Genomic DNA, 15,008 nt, shown 5'->3' with positions numbered 1-15,008 from the left:
CATGCTCCGTCACACATCACATGCACATTGTGTGATTCTTATACTATTCTAGACTAGTGTGTGCAGTGGTGTAGACTAACCTCGTTGCAATTTCAATAAAACATTTTACTAACTCAAATATATGTAATATAATAGCTACTGAAAATCTCACTCTATGTTAAAACCTCAGATTAATCAGGGCTAAAGATCTGCAATCTTCACACAAAGAAAAATAACGTTTCATGAAATTCACTACTTAATATGTATTCACATATGCATAGACAGATTCATGATAGATGCATTTGGGGTCAGCTAAGGTTTGCTACATTTTTCCAATTCCAAGATCCAATAGCATATTCACACACACATGCACGCACGCACGCACGCACGCACGCACGCACGCACGCACGCACGCACACACACACACACACACACACACACACACACACATTAGCGGCTGACCTGATGTTTCTGTGGTTGCCTGGAAGCAGGTGGGCCGCCCCGGTCCCAAAAAGAAACCGCGAATGTCCCGGACGCGCTCCGATTTCCTCACCCGCTGTAACTCTGAGGGGGCGACCCAGTCAGATGACGACGATGAATACTACATCCCTGCCCACTCCCACACGCTGCCCCCCTCCCTCTCTGCCCCACTTGCCCACCCCGAGGCTGACTGTCACAGTGACTACGAGATGGTAAAATACCGGGTCTCCTGAGGTCCCATGACCTACAAGAAATCGACCGTTTCCTGTCCACTCAGCCCACCTCCCAATCCACCCTCTTCTCAGGTGGACCTGGCTAGGCTGCAGGGGAGGAGCCCTTTAACACTGCTAACCCTCACTTTTGTCACACTGTTCACTACTGAACTACTGTTGGACTGTTAGACTGCTGAGCTACAGTCTGACCTAACGGTTTATCCACTTCGCTCAAACCGACCATCACCTGGCTTGTCTGCAGTATATGGCCTTGCACGTGGCTCTGTGGCTGAGCCATCAACGCTGTCTCTTTATCAAGGGATACGTCAACATTTTGGATTTTAATCTTGTATTTTTCCTTCTATAAACACATGCCATGTTGTAAGTACGACAGCGACTAAAAATAATTTTCATTCAAATATAAATTTTAATAGTTATATATTTTTTTCATATTAACTCAGTTGTTTAGTTTAAGATGGGGGAAAATAGGGATTTTTCCCCCCCAAATGCTTGTTTTGTATAACTTAAAGATTTTCAATTTACAATGATATAAAACATATTAAAAAGCTGCAAGACCTCATTTTTTAGAAGCTGAAACCAAAATATTGTAGCATTTTTGGTGGATGTACAAACTAAATGATTAATCAACTGTCAGAGCTGTTGATCAAGTGAACAAATAATTGACTTATTTCTACAGGACTAGTTTTGAAGGACAGGTATTGTTTGATTTATTTTTTGTCAGTAAACAACACATCATTGAAAGTAAATCACAGCCTCAGATTATTAGTTTTCTGCTGGCACCCTTATCATATTAAACTGAGAATGTGTGGACAAGTGACGACGAAAACTTCTCACAGTGTGGCAGTTGTCTTGAGGGACAAATAAAAGATTAAATCTCAAAATGCCAATGTATCAAAGCATCCCTGTTTCTGCTTCTAATTTAACAACAATAAACATAGATTTTCAGAGTAAGGACTGACAGAAGATCTCCACTCATATTTTGATCTTCAGCAACTGGCCTGTCCTGAAAATACAAGTGCTGCTCTTGCATGCTGGACTCGTTTAAAACCTTGAGCTGACTAACAGCCTCATTTTCTAACAGGACCTCACAAGCATGCCTTCTATTTCTCTCTCAGGACCTGAATATCAGCATTATTATCTCCGATATTGCTGATTACGTTCAATCTCTTCTGAGTCAGTACATTTATTGTATCAGTGCATTTAGTAGCATCACTAGAACCAAAATAAGTAATTTACCTCTATATGTAGTCACGTACATGATTTACAGACATTTACCGAAGTGATTTGGAACTATGCATTCTAAACTCTATATTGTAGAGCACATTATTACACCCTAACATAATTTTTCTATAAGTAAGGCTTATCTCCCAATAGTCAACATAGAGGAACCAACCTGTGTTAAACTGAAAGCAGTTTCCAAAAATCTCAGCCTCCTGGATGAGTTTTAAACCTGGCAAAACCTGGACAGCAATTGTTAATAAATTATATACATTTTCTGCTCTTCAGCCATCTCACAAAGACCAGAAGAAGATCCATAAGACCATGTCATCAGGAGACCTGGGCAAGTTAGAGGTCCTCAGGAAAACCTCCAGTCAGGATGGAAGGTAAGATCACTAGATGGTCTCTAATTACATCTTCTCACACAGAAAATGCTTCTGCTCCTTGTAAATTAAATCTTTATAGAAGAGCGTCTTTGTCTATTTTTCGGGGAATAATAAATTTCTTTGCTTGCTTATTTTGGTTCTACGTTGTAAGTTTAAAAGACTTCAATACGTCTGTTAAAACACTGACTCATTTTGTGTATTGTACCTTTGGTAGTTTAGTGGGGTTGTTTTACTGCATTGTGACATTGAGATGATTTTAGTGGGAAACTACATCATACACTTATCACACACTAATTTTTCCATGACTTTCCCTCTTTTTTTTTTTATTGGGCTTGGTCAATTACACTTGTGATTTAGCAGGATGAGAGGAAAGATGAGATTCTGGAGTAAGGCGAAGCACGGTGAGAAGAAACTGTCGAGAGAGAAGCAGGCCAGCAGGAGCGAAGCAGGAGAGACTCAAGGTAAAAAACAAAATCACCTCCAACACAAAATATGCTTTCTATAGTTCTTTGAGTGTAGATTTACAGACGCACACATATGCACACAGTACACACAAAACCACACAATACACCACTATAGAATATTATTTAATAAGGTAGAATAAGTTTTTATGTAGGTTATTCAACACAAATCACATTTAGCAATCCACTAAATCCACCGTCTCTCTGCATCCCTCCACCTCCTTCTACATCTTTGTGTCTATTCTCCCAGAAGGACCTTCTCCTCCGCACAGTCCAGATTTGGAGGCAGCTGCTTCTCGGGGTGTCAGGGACAGTAAGGAGAACAAGGAGCCATCTCCTAAAATGAGGAGGCGTCGCAGTGTGAAGATCAGCAGCATTACTCTGGAGCCCGCCCAGTGGCAAAACGACGCACTGCACATTCTCACCTCAGCCCATGACTACCGCAGCATGAACGACTTCCTCATGAAGAAGGTAAGAGGGCAACCCTGAACCCGTTTACACACACAGTACACACACACGCGCGCTTTACCTGGCCCTCTATATTTGTTTGGCTCCACTAAAAGCCAGTGTTGTCCATAAAATGATGTCATGTATGTCTCTGCAGGTCCTGTAAAAGTGTTACATCATTATAACTTAAGGTTCAAAATAGTCTTGAATACAAAGTTTAAAGGTACTCTCCCTGATTTTGCTAAAGCTACAATAGAACCCCCAAATATTAAAGGGTCACTTTCCCCAAATTAGATGGACATAATTTTGGTTTAATTCATCCAGGTTTTAAGGTATCAGTCTCACAGCATTGATTAAAAAAACAATTAAACTATAGCAACTTACTCACACTCATCAGTTATCATAGGGGCTGTTTCTTTGATATGAAGTTGTCCCAGGTAAACATTTTACAGTCTGGACAAATGTGGGACATTTAAGTGTAATTTTTCAACACTTTGAGCTCCAAAAAGCAAAATTTGCTTTCGATTCTGTTGTATTGTGGTGGACAAATGAAAACAAAATGATCTGCGTGGTTAGATACTACAAGAGATAATAGAGAAAATATGTTTTTCTTGTCAGAAAATCAGGGGAAGCTTTGGGTGCTATATCAAAATCACAGTGGTTCTCAGACTTTTCCTCAGCAATGACCCGTAAACTGACACATATTAGAGCCCCATTTGGTTTTGTCACAGGGTCCCCCATCTAAAAGATTTATGCTTTTAATTTTTATTACAGAAAGTGTTAAAGTGGACAAAATAATCCCCTCAAGGACCCACTTTGAGAACCACTGGTTTACAAGGTCTGAAATAATTTCAGACACCCAATGTCATTATTTTTTTAAATGCAAATTTTAAAAGTCTTAAATTTGAACTTGAAGAATCTTCCAGAAAATATTTGTGTCTTGTGCTGTGAACACATTCAATATAGTATATTACTTGTGTGCTAAAAGTGCTACAAAGATTCATTTAACACCCTATTTTGAAGTGGAACGCTTTTAAAAGAAAGCTTTTCATTCCACGTAAAATTTTAACATCAAGCTGTCTCAGTAAACAGATGCTGAGCTGCGCCTGACCTCTTTCAGCTGTTTTATTTACGTTAAACCTGAGTCGTTTAAAAAAAGCATTTGTCCTTCCAGATCGCTGACCTGGAGTCTGAAGACGGTAAGAAGGACACCATGGTGGATGTCGTCTTCAAGAAAGCACTGAAGGAGTTCAGGATCAACATCTTCAACTCATACTCCACCGCCCTGGCGGTGAGTAACCAATACTATTTTCTCTTTTGTTTGTTCTCGGCTGCTTGAAGCACCATAGGATCTCTGTTCAGCTCTGCATCCAATAGGCTGAGATAGGAAAGTTGTCAATCACACTGAAATATACTATATTTGCTCTTAGATACTTTCCTGTGAATGTCTGTACAAGTTTACTTATTGAAACAATAGGAGGATTGATTTAACATTTGAAACACAAAGAGCACTGATGATCCTGTCTAATATTTCATTTCCTTTCCTTTGCCCTTACTACCAGATGGATGATGGGAAGAGTATCCGTTACAAGGATCTCTACGCCCTGTTCGAGCACATCCTAGAGAAGTCCATGCGTCTGGAGCAGAGGGACTGGAGCGAATCACCGGTGAAGGTGTGGGTCAACACCTTTAAGGTCTTCCTGGACGAGTTTATGACTGAGTTTAAGCCCATGGAGGGAACTATTGGCAGGGTAAGAAAGTTAAAAACTGGATGGATGGATGAAAAGACACAATCAATTCAAATCGGTGCAGATAATATTAAGTATTGTAGTTAAGTTTATTATCAAATGCAGCGGGTTTATTGTTCCATTGCTGAGTTTGTACGTTATAAGAGAGACCAGACATTGTTTTGCCAGAGGAAAATGCAGTTAAAGGAGATCTAAGGTTGAAAATTTAAGCTTAATTGTTCAAAGAAGAGGAAATGTTTGTTTTTGTTTTTGGCATTCATACAAAAAACATAAGGTAACATATTTCTTTCTTTCCAGGCTCCTAAACGCGAACGCAAGAAGTCAAGGAAGAAGGAAACTGACATTGTGAGTTGTACATTTTATGCCACCAATTGAAAGAAGTGTTAATAAAATAAAATCACAAGTTAAACTGAGCTAACTGGTGGCTTTGCTGCCCCCTGCAGGTGGAAGAGCACAACGGCCACATCTTCAAGTCCACACAGTACAGCATCCCCACCTATTGCGAGTACTGCTCCTCCCTCATCTGGATGATGGACCGAGCGTGCGTCTGCAAACGTGAGGAAACACACACACACAAGCTTAAATTAGATAGAAAAAATACATTGTTGTTTCACATCCGCTGTGTCTTGTGTTTACTAACCAGCAAACAAAGTTTATTCTACAGAATGCCAATAAGTTGTGGGTTTATTTAACTTCTCTCTTCTCTGGTGACACAAAGAGTTCACAAAGAAATGACTGATGATGAGTCAAGATTGCAGGTGCACCTTAAGCTTAATAAATGAGGACAGACAGTAGAAACAGGACAAAAGTGTACTACAGTACTTACCGTGTGGTTGCTATATTTTACAGAGTGTTCAATAAGGAGGAACAAAGAACAAAAGTACAACCTCTCTTTTAATTCATTTTCACTTCCTGATTGAGTCCAGGACAACATGTCATGACGTTTTACAACAGTGAAGGAGAGATTAGAAAGCATTAGATGGGTGTGAAGTTTTCAGCTGGAGTGAAAGCTAAATTGTTCATTACTTAATTGCAGCAACGTTACCAAAGTACTCTAATTTAAATGACCCCCAACTAAATTAATGTTGAAAAAATCTTGTTGGACACTAAGTATTTTGTCTTATTTTTTACTTTTAAGTAACAAATGTATTTGCCTTTTGTTTTGCAATTCACCCTAAAAGCATAAAAGGCTGTAAATATCTGCAAGTCTGCCCAATCTTACACACACACACACACACACACACACACACACACACACACACACACACACACACACACACACAGATATACACACCATCACCAGTTCCTAATGTTCTCCTAATTCACTTACCCACAGGCACTCACGCCCATGTGTGTAGTTTTTATTTCCACCGATACAGCACATTATACCCCCCCCTACTCTATTCACACACACACACACACACACACACTACACGTTCCTACTCACAAAACTCAAATACGTGCTCTGCCTCCCTGAGTGTCAGAAAAATTCGATTAGGCCTCCCTCTCCTTTCATAAATCTATCTTCTATCTTGTTACAAGCTCCATCTGCACTTTCAGTGAGCCGAGCCGCAGACATCACATCTAAACTCTCTGCCGCCTCAACGTTTGCCCAAGTCCTTGAGATCGTTACTCTTTACTGCAGCTGTTATTGCAGTTGTGCGGAGGTTGTAGAAGTGCCATCAGTCTGATTGTGTTGTTGTCTGCAGTGTGCCGCTACGCCTGTCACAGGAAGTGCTGCTCCAAGATGACCACCAAGTGCAGTAAAAAGGTAGGAGATTTATTTTTTGTCCGTTATTTTGAGGTTTCTTGTTATAGGATGCTGTAATATCACACTGGTGTTAAAATGCACAAGGACAACAATGGATTTGGATGTCATACCACATTAGTTTAATCACTAAGCAGAACAATGATTAAATTTTTGCTCACTTGATTTACTTTGACTTTAGCGGAGCAAAAATTTGTAGGATGCCTGCTACATTTTTGCAAGATTTGTTTTGAGTGTATATATGTAGATATTTTCTGCAAAATGTAAACCTAAAAGGAAAAACTAAGAAATAACAAAACTTTTAAGAACAAGTATCATAATTGCTGCTTTAAAAAAACTAATCAACTAATTTAAAAAAATCAAAGACTTTTTTCTTTTTCTTGATTTGATATTCAGCCTAAAGTCAGCTACTTGAACCTGTTCCTCTAACCAGTTACAGTTGCAAACTCAGCTTTTTTAGTGAGACTATAAACTTTTTCTAAAGATGAAATAATTTCTCTTATTAGAAGAAAGTTGATTTAGTGAGCAATAAAACACACCCTTGTTCTGTTCAATACACTCAGAGTTTTTGCTTCTACAGGCTTACTTTGTCCAGTATGACCAGCAGCTAATAGTTCCTGTTAGCATATGTTTGCAAATTATAAGTAGATAGCTGAATAATGGACATTACTGAGTGAGTTTACTTCCTGTATCATTCATCAACATGCCGTAATTGTAACAGGTGCCACAGTAAAAGTTACACACTGTAGGTTCACTTGTGATGTGTTGTCTGCGTTTGTATACAAGTATGATCCGGAGCTGTCATCTCGGCAGTATGGCGTGGAGTTGTCCCGTCTGACCAGCGAGGAGCGAACAGTGCCCCAGCTGGTGGAAAAACTCATCAACTACATCGAAATGCACGGCCTCTACACCGAGGGGATCTACAGGAAGTCCGGCTCCACCAATAAGATCAAAGAACTCCGCCAGGGGCTGGACACAGGTGAGACTGACACTGACCCTAATTTTTTATTTCATATTTGTCGTTACCACCAGTCTTCTGAACAAACCTTTCCCAAGGTAGTGAGACTTTTGTGAGTAGCATGAGGGAAACTACAACTTAATCTCGTAATACAACAGTGTATTGTAAAATGATTAATAAATCTACCTTGTACCTTGTGTTATCTGTGTTTTCATATATCTGATGTTCATGCTTAATTCATTCATTTTGTGCTTATGTTGTGAAAGCAATGCTAGCTAATGTGATGATATTTTAAAGTTTATTACTTATATAGCTAATATTGGAGTGAAAGTCATTACATACTGTAAATATTTATTGAAATGATCTTTGAGAGGCTGTAGTTCAAATCTGCCAGCCTATTAAACAATAAAATACTACTACTACTACTTTGTCTTCTTCTACTACTACTGCTACTTTGCTTTCTTCCTCATCTTCTTTTTCTACTACTACTAGTACTACTACTTCTACCACCACTACTTATTACTACAACTATTTCTACTATTGTTACAACTAATTCTTCTTCCTTCTTCTTCATTATTATTTTACTTAATATGCTTTATACAGTCACAAAAAGAGAAAGTTGAAGGAAAGTGTATTATCCTTAACGTGTTTATCTGTTCCAGATGTGAGCAGCGTGAACCTGGATGACTACAACATCCACGTCATTGCCAGTGTTCTCAAACAGTGGCTTCGTGACCTGCCCAGCCCTCTCATGACCTTTGAACTGTACGAGGAGTTCCTCAGGGCCATGGGTAAGCTCAAAATTAGCTGCTTCGGTGACTCCTTTCTGCTGCTCCAGCTGAGCTCTCAGTTCCAGAAGGTGAAATGTTACTTGGTCTGATGGTGTGTGCTTGTTTTCTTTTCAGGTCAGCCAGACAAGAGGGAGGTGATTCGTGGGGTGTATTCGGTTATCGACCAGCTCAGCAGGACACACCTCAGCACACTGGAGCGCCTCATCTTCCATCTGGTCAGGTGGGTGATGAGATAATAATCAACATCAGCTGGACAGCCTCAGGCCTGCGTCTAAAAATTGGATTTTGAAAGAAGATCTGAATAATGTTTTTGGCTGTGAGCAAAGTGTCTGTGGAGTCAGTTTGTTTTTTTGACATTTCATTTGAAATGATGGTTTCAGATTTTTTTTCTCACTGGTTATCAAACTGGATTAGCTGTCTCGGTCACATGCCAGCCTGTCTGTTGTGTTTGGTGGGAATGGGTGTCGTACTCTATGAGGATTAACATTGGGATTAACAAGATTATTTTGTGGTGTGTTTCAGGATCGCCCTGCAGGAGGAGACTAACAGGATGTCAGCCAACGCCCTCGCCATTGTGTTCGCTCCCTGCATCCTTCGGTGCCCCGACACCATCGACCCGTTGCAGAGCGTCCAAGACATCAGCAAGACCACCGCGTACGTCCTCATCTGTTGTTCCCCAAATTAACTCACTGAATAACAAAATAACTGCCTGCAACAGAGAGGTTTTAAGGACCAAAACAGTGTATAGAATAGAAATGAATTTATGAAATGTTTTTGTTTCTACCTGCATGTGAACAAGAGAATGACAAAAGGTTTAAACCAAAGTTAACTGTCCAGTGGCAAAATACTTACAATAAAAAATACACGTTTTGTTAAGTGGTGTAACAGGAACCTCTTTTGCCATGATTTTGATTGATTGATGGTCAGAAAGTGTGTATGGAGGCCTGTAGGGACAAAGCTTGAAATGTTGTTATATTAAATTAAATCTTAGCCTAGTGTTTACTAAGTGGACATTTATGCTTTATTGACTTAAAAGAGGTGGCACCACACAAAATAGTTAATTTCAGAAATATTCGTTGTTATTATTTGATGTGTAGCCAGCTGAACCAACTGAAAAAACTAACATTAGCTTGCTAAAATATGACGAGTAAAATAGGGGGTTTTGGTTGACATATCTGATCTGTTAAGTAATTAGGTTTAATATATTGTTTAAAACTGCAATTTATGTAAGTTATGTTACAGTGATGCTACAGTGATGCTACAGTGACTTCCTGTTTAAATAGTTCATGCGTTTGATTGGACAGTTCTACAGGTGGTAGTCACCTAGTAACAAATTTACTAAAGACTTTACTAGCAAGTTTTAATGGTGCAACCTGATTTAGAAAGTCACTAGTTTGAAACTAGCTAGTTGTTACTTAGACAAAGTCATTAATGAATAGCTGATGCAGTAATCTATTCCACTTGTATTCTATTCAGTTCTATACTAAATGGATCTCTTCCCCATAGGTGTGTGGAGCTGATCATCAACGAACAGATGAGCAAGTACAAAGCTCGTCTGAAGGACATTAACAGTCTGGAGTTTGCAGAAACCAAAGCGAAGAGCAGACTGACCCATGTCAGGAAGTCCATGGTAAGATCTGACTACAGCTACTGTCAATCATCTGACAACAGCCCTCTCGGCGGGAGCTTCTATAAGTTATATACAGTACTCATTTTGCAAAAGGTGTTGGTATGAATAATCCTTATTGCCTGGCATTGACATGGATGTTTTTCCACTTGTTCCTCTCACTCATCATTTAAATGGTGACGCAACAGTTTTCAGCTCCATGAGCAGCTGGCATGGTTTTCACACGGCCATGGCAGGAGTTCATTGCTCTATGTTTGTGTTTTTTACATCTTTCATCCACAGAGTTTGCTGTGTTTTTGTAACACGAGCAAAATGCTGACAAAAACACACTCAAGGGGTATAAGTTGTTGACATGCTATTTCAGTTATTTTCATAGAGGCTACACATGTGCAAAGAACCCTACTTTTATAAAGCAATTTCTAACTATTTTCACTAATACCTCTCCATTATTAATGCATGTTCCTACTCTTATCTCTGATTTACTGAACAGTCTCAGCAGATGTTAAAAAGGACTCTCGGGAGCTCCCAAAATATTTTTCTTTATTCACAGAAAAATACAAAATAAAAAGGACCGAGTGTAAAGAGTGAAAATTAGCAGTGATTTGCACTAAATACAGTATGTAACATTATAATAGTTCCTATTACTACATTTTAATAAGGAATAAAATTACTGTTCTCCCTACGGACCATCAAGCTGTATAATATGTCTTTCTGGCAAACAATAATCAAAAAGATGCTGCCAACTGTGATTCCCAAGACACCCGAATTCCTCCACTAACCAACTGTATCTAAACTTTCCCAGTGAGCATGGTTTTAATGATCTGCAGATCAAAAGATGTCTAGACATCTTGGTTAACACTTGGCAAAATTAGGTTAAAACATATATAGACATCTAGGCACATGTAATTTGTGTGTTGTGTCAACAGCGATTTCAATTTAAATGTCACTATAAAACCAAATTTAGCTCAGTTTTAACCTAAATGTCTGGAAATGGTTTGACCTGCATATCTCCAATTCCATGCTTTCCTGATTACATCCACCGCTCCTTAACCTTAATCTGTTATTCCTTCCTTCCCCCACTCCTCCTTTCAGAAACCTGTACTTATTGCTGTTAGGTTTATGAGCATTACCCGCACTGCCACCCCGGTATGTATGCCCCTTCAACTCCATGTGCCCACCCACCGCCAGTCCTGTCCTGTCTGTCAGTCTGTTTGATCCTCTACTCATTCTGCAGTCACAGTGCTTGTGACGTTTGTCTGTAAGCTAGTCCTCTTTTAGCTGTCTGACGTTCTCTTTGTTTATTTGTTACTGTTTTGTTACAATTTGGTTACTTGACAAGTGTTGTCACTTAACACTGTTATGTAATAATTCATAAGGTCCTCAACCAATTTTGTCCCCACTTTGTCCCCAAATATACTGAGACTGAAGGCTCAGAACTTTATGTGGACTCACTTATGTCTCTAGACATGAGACTGAAATTGAACTTAAAGTTGTCAGAGTTCTGCTTATGAGCCAGCTGTTATATGGACAGATAGGATTTTAACCATAGACAGTATAAAACACGGACATAGTCTACGTGACATCACCATGGATTCTTTCACAATGGAAGTCTATAGAAAAGTGTTTTTGGGCCAGTGTGCATCAGGGGACGGACCCAGAAGTTGTAATAGCACAGTTTGGCCACTATGTCAAATTGGCTTCAAAGCACGGCGCACTTCATGGGGGCTTGGACGTCATACAAAGGTTTCTGAAGAGTTATTGTGAAGCTCAGTGTGGGTAGCTGTCACCATTTTGGCAATACCTGACTTGCCTAACTGACCTAAACCAAAATTGGGCAAAGAGGTGGAGCGTTGGTGGAGCTGAGGTTGGGCTGAATGAAGGTCTGATTGCTGCAGCTGTCCACCTGTGACAACAACCACCTGATACTTTTGGAGCCAATCTCAAGCGGCCATTCAAGGAAATTCATTTTTCAGCCCCAGACAACAGCAGCTAAACATTAGCAATCAATTTTGTAATTAATGGTAATAATAAACTAACTAACATAATTTACTTAGTTATTGCCAACATTGTTGAATTGATTTATACTCACACATAATCTTTTTCATATAGGGCTAAGAAAGTAACTCTGTTTTTTGTTCAAAGTTAATTGTCAGAAGAATTTCACTCATGGCGTCTCTGTAGAAAGCAAACCAAGCTAACAACCTAGCTTGTTGCTAGCAGCATCCCATCCAGTGTTGTGGGACAAATGAAGGTTATTATTTCTTGTTTATGACTAAAATTTGTGAAATTAGGCAAGTACTACTCTTTTTACAGTTTTAAAGACAGGTGCCGTGTAACTGCTGCTGTAACTGTAGTTTTGTATTAGGTTAATGTTTATGTTTGAGACGCTCGGAGACTGTAGCTCAACTGATTGCTCTTTGCTTTCTGTTTCTGCTCCACAACTTATTAACATGCAGCCTAACACAGCTAAATTTAAGGTAATGAGTACCTGTGTGTGTGTATGTGTGTGTGTGATAATCAGAAGATGTCAAAGTTCCTTAGCAGTGGTGTCGTGAACTGTGGTCAGTACATCCTCTGTATAGTTACTATCTGGTCTAAGCATCCAACCGTGTCTATAGTGAGTCCACCATCTGTGCTCCATCACCATCACTGTCAACCAAAAAGTAGTATTATGATTAATATTAGTCAACCTCTACTAAGACACTCTCTTGCTTTGTGATTTAATGTCTGAACTTGCAGAGCAAAGGTCGTGTTCGGCAAAACAGCACCCACACAACCTCGCCTCCTCTCAGCCCCAGGACGCCCCCTGTAGTGGATGGAGAGTGTGCAGGAGGAGGAGGAGGAGGAGGAGGAGAGGATGCAGCAGAAGCCGGGCTGAATGAGCAGCAGCAACTGGCGATGCAGCAGGAGGAGAGAATCCTCACAGAGCAGATCGAGAGTCTGCAGAAAGAAAAGTATGACATCTCTGGTTGAACTGTTCAGAGCCGATCAGATTGACTTTGGAAGTGTTTTGTTTTAATGTGTCAAAAAGTGTGTACACAGGTTACCAACATACAGGGCAGATATACTGTCCAAAGCCTACAAGGATGAAACCATCCAGTGATGGAATGTTTACTTGTTTACTCAAGTTCTTTACTTAGGTACAAACCTGAGGTACTTGTACTGAGTCTTGTCTTTCCATGCCCCTTTATACTTCTATACTCCACTAAAGCTCAGAGGGAAATCTTTTTACTTCACTACATTTATCTGACAGCTTTAGTCACCAGTTATTTTCCAAATTAAGATTTGTGCATACAAAACATACAAAGAGCTTATAAAATAATGATGTTTTGTGATAATTTAAACTACCCAAAAATATATAAAAGTACAGCTGAAACGATCGCTCGATTAGCTGCTTTTCCTTTAAATTATATTTAATAATTTTGAGGTTTGCACTGTTGGTTGGACTTTGCAAACAATTTGAAGGTGTCCCTTTCGGCTCTGAGAACTTGTGATTTATCACAACAATCGATCATTGATAGTAAATAGTAAAACCCTGCTTTTAGATTAATGTGTGAGTAATAATAATGTAATGATATATAACAGTATTTAGTAAGTAAAGGATCTGAATACTTGTTCCAACTGACATGAACAATGTCGTAAAAAACTTTGAAAGGGGTTCATGTTGTAATTGTTGGCCTAAACATCCAGTATAAAACCAAAAATGTAATCTAAGTCAATCCCTCTCCATCTCTAACAACCGGAAATTAATTGCACCATCACTTGCTAAAACACTTTAGTCATTTTAGCAGATGTTACTCAAGCATGGCCACACACAAAAAACAACTTTTCCTGTGTGAACTGGTTGCTGTGTGGGAATGAGCACATATCTGTCTATGCCCTGTGGCTCTTACTGTCAAGTCAAGTCAGATTTATTATGTATTATTATTTATAAGTGCAAAATCACCAGCTGCGTGGTCCCAGTACACTTTACAACAAGATACACACATTAACATAAACACGCATATTGTATGTCATCACCCGTCAATCTGTTACATCGATCCCTTCATGGACACACAAATACATATCTTTTATCTGGACAAAATCCCTTTAACCTTTGCACATCTTTAGTTACTAGTAGGCCCAGTAGGAACTTAAGGTTAGTCTAAAGTACTAACTTTTAATGGCATGCACTAGGAAACACCCAAAAGTTCAAATGTAGATAAAATGATTTAGATAAAGCACGTCCAACCAGGCTTTTAACCTGTCATTTGCATTTGTGTCGGCAGGGAGGAGCTGACGTATGAGATGTTGATCTTGGAGCCGCGGACGTCTGATGATGAGACTCCTGAATCTGAAGCATCCATTGGCACAGCAGACAGCTCTGAGAACATCACCATGGAGACGGAGGGAGCCACCTCAGACCCCTCTGGTGCGTGTGAGTGTGTGTGTGTGTGTGTGTGTGTGTGTGTGTGTGCGCGCACGCCATACTGTGTGTCTGATATAATGGTAATAATATAATCCCAGTCATTAAGAATATAATAGCCTTTACATGCATGCTAAAGTATGACTTCATTATTTTTGTATAAGTTATTTAAGATAATAGCTCGATTAAAGCTGTTAAAGTGTGATAATCACATTATGTTTACTCCTTTAAACCTTAATGTGAGACAATCTGGTTAGGATGTTTACTTGACTGATGCAATTCAGGGTAAGCTCTACTCCAGTCAAGTTTCAAGTTTCAGTTTCATTCAATCATCCACATACTGAGTATACAAATGCACAAAATGCCGTTTCTCACGGTCCAAGATGCTAAAACAAAGTCACAATAATTCTGCTTATATGACAAGACACCATAAAACGCAACACAGTAACTAACACTAGACAAGACAGAGCTGATCTATTTCTGTAAGGCAGAGTGAGCATCAGTGGC

General features: G+C 39.4%; 1 protein-coding gene across 11 annotated transcripts in view; it reads left to right on the top strand.

Annotated features, from left to right (window-relative positions):
* Positions 1-15,008, top strand: part of LOC119893251 (unconventional myosin-IXAa-like) — a 152,296-nt gene that overhangs the window by 132,592 nt on the left and 4,696 nt on the right. For 2 of the 11 annotated variants that reach the window (XM_038705269.1, XM_038705260.1), the window contains exons 27-43: positions 468-671; positions 2,199-2,296; positions 2,657-2,757; positions 3,008-3,228; positions 4,379-4,495; positions 4,767-4,955; positions 5,250-5,297; positions 5,396-5,507; positions 6,662-6,723; positions 7,507-7,699; positions 8,341-8,469; positions 8,584-8,689; positions 8,992-9,123; positions 9,976-10,099; positions 11,189-11,242; positions 12,836-13,050; positions 14,365-14,507. In XM_038705269.1, the coding sequence (XP_038561197.1) occupies positions 468-671; positions 2,199-2,296; positions 2,657-2,757; positions 3,008-3,228; positions 4,379-4,495; positions 4,767-4,955; positions 5,250-5,297; positions 5,396-5,507; positions 6,662-6,723; positions 7,507-7,699; positions 8,341-8,469; positions 8,584-8,689; positions 8,992-9,123; positions 9,976-10,099; positions 11,189-11,242; positions 12,836-13,050; positions 14,365-14,507 (2,248 nt within the window). Of the gene's footprint in view, positions 1-467; positions 672-2,198; positions 2,297-2,653; positions 2,758-3,007; positions 3,229-4,378; positions 4,496-4,766; positions 4,956-5,249; positions 5,298-5,395; positions 5,508-6,661; positions 6,724-7,506; positions 7,700-8,340; positions 8,470-8,583; positions 8,690-8,991; positions 9,124-9,975; positions 10,100-11,188; positions 11,243-12,835; positions 13,051-14,364; positions 14,514-15,008 lie in introns of all 11 variants that reach the window. The other 9 variants (XM_038705270.1, XM_038705264.1, XM_038705262.1 and 6 more) reach the window with 8 other exon arrangements.

Source organism: Micropterus salmoides, unplaced genomic scaffold (genome assembly GCF_014851395.1).
Source record: "Micropterus salmoides isolate LMB-PRFRI ecotype aquatic unplaced genomic scaffold, ASM1485139v1 Ms_hic_scaffold_8, whole genome shotgun sequence".
Lineage (NCBI taxonomy): Eukaryota > Metazoa > Chordata > Actinopteri > Centrarchiformes > Centrarchidae > Micropterus > Micropterus salmoides.
This window is presented reverse-complemented; position numbering and strand designations above follow the sequence as displayed.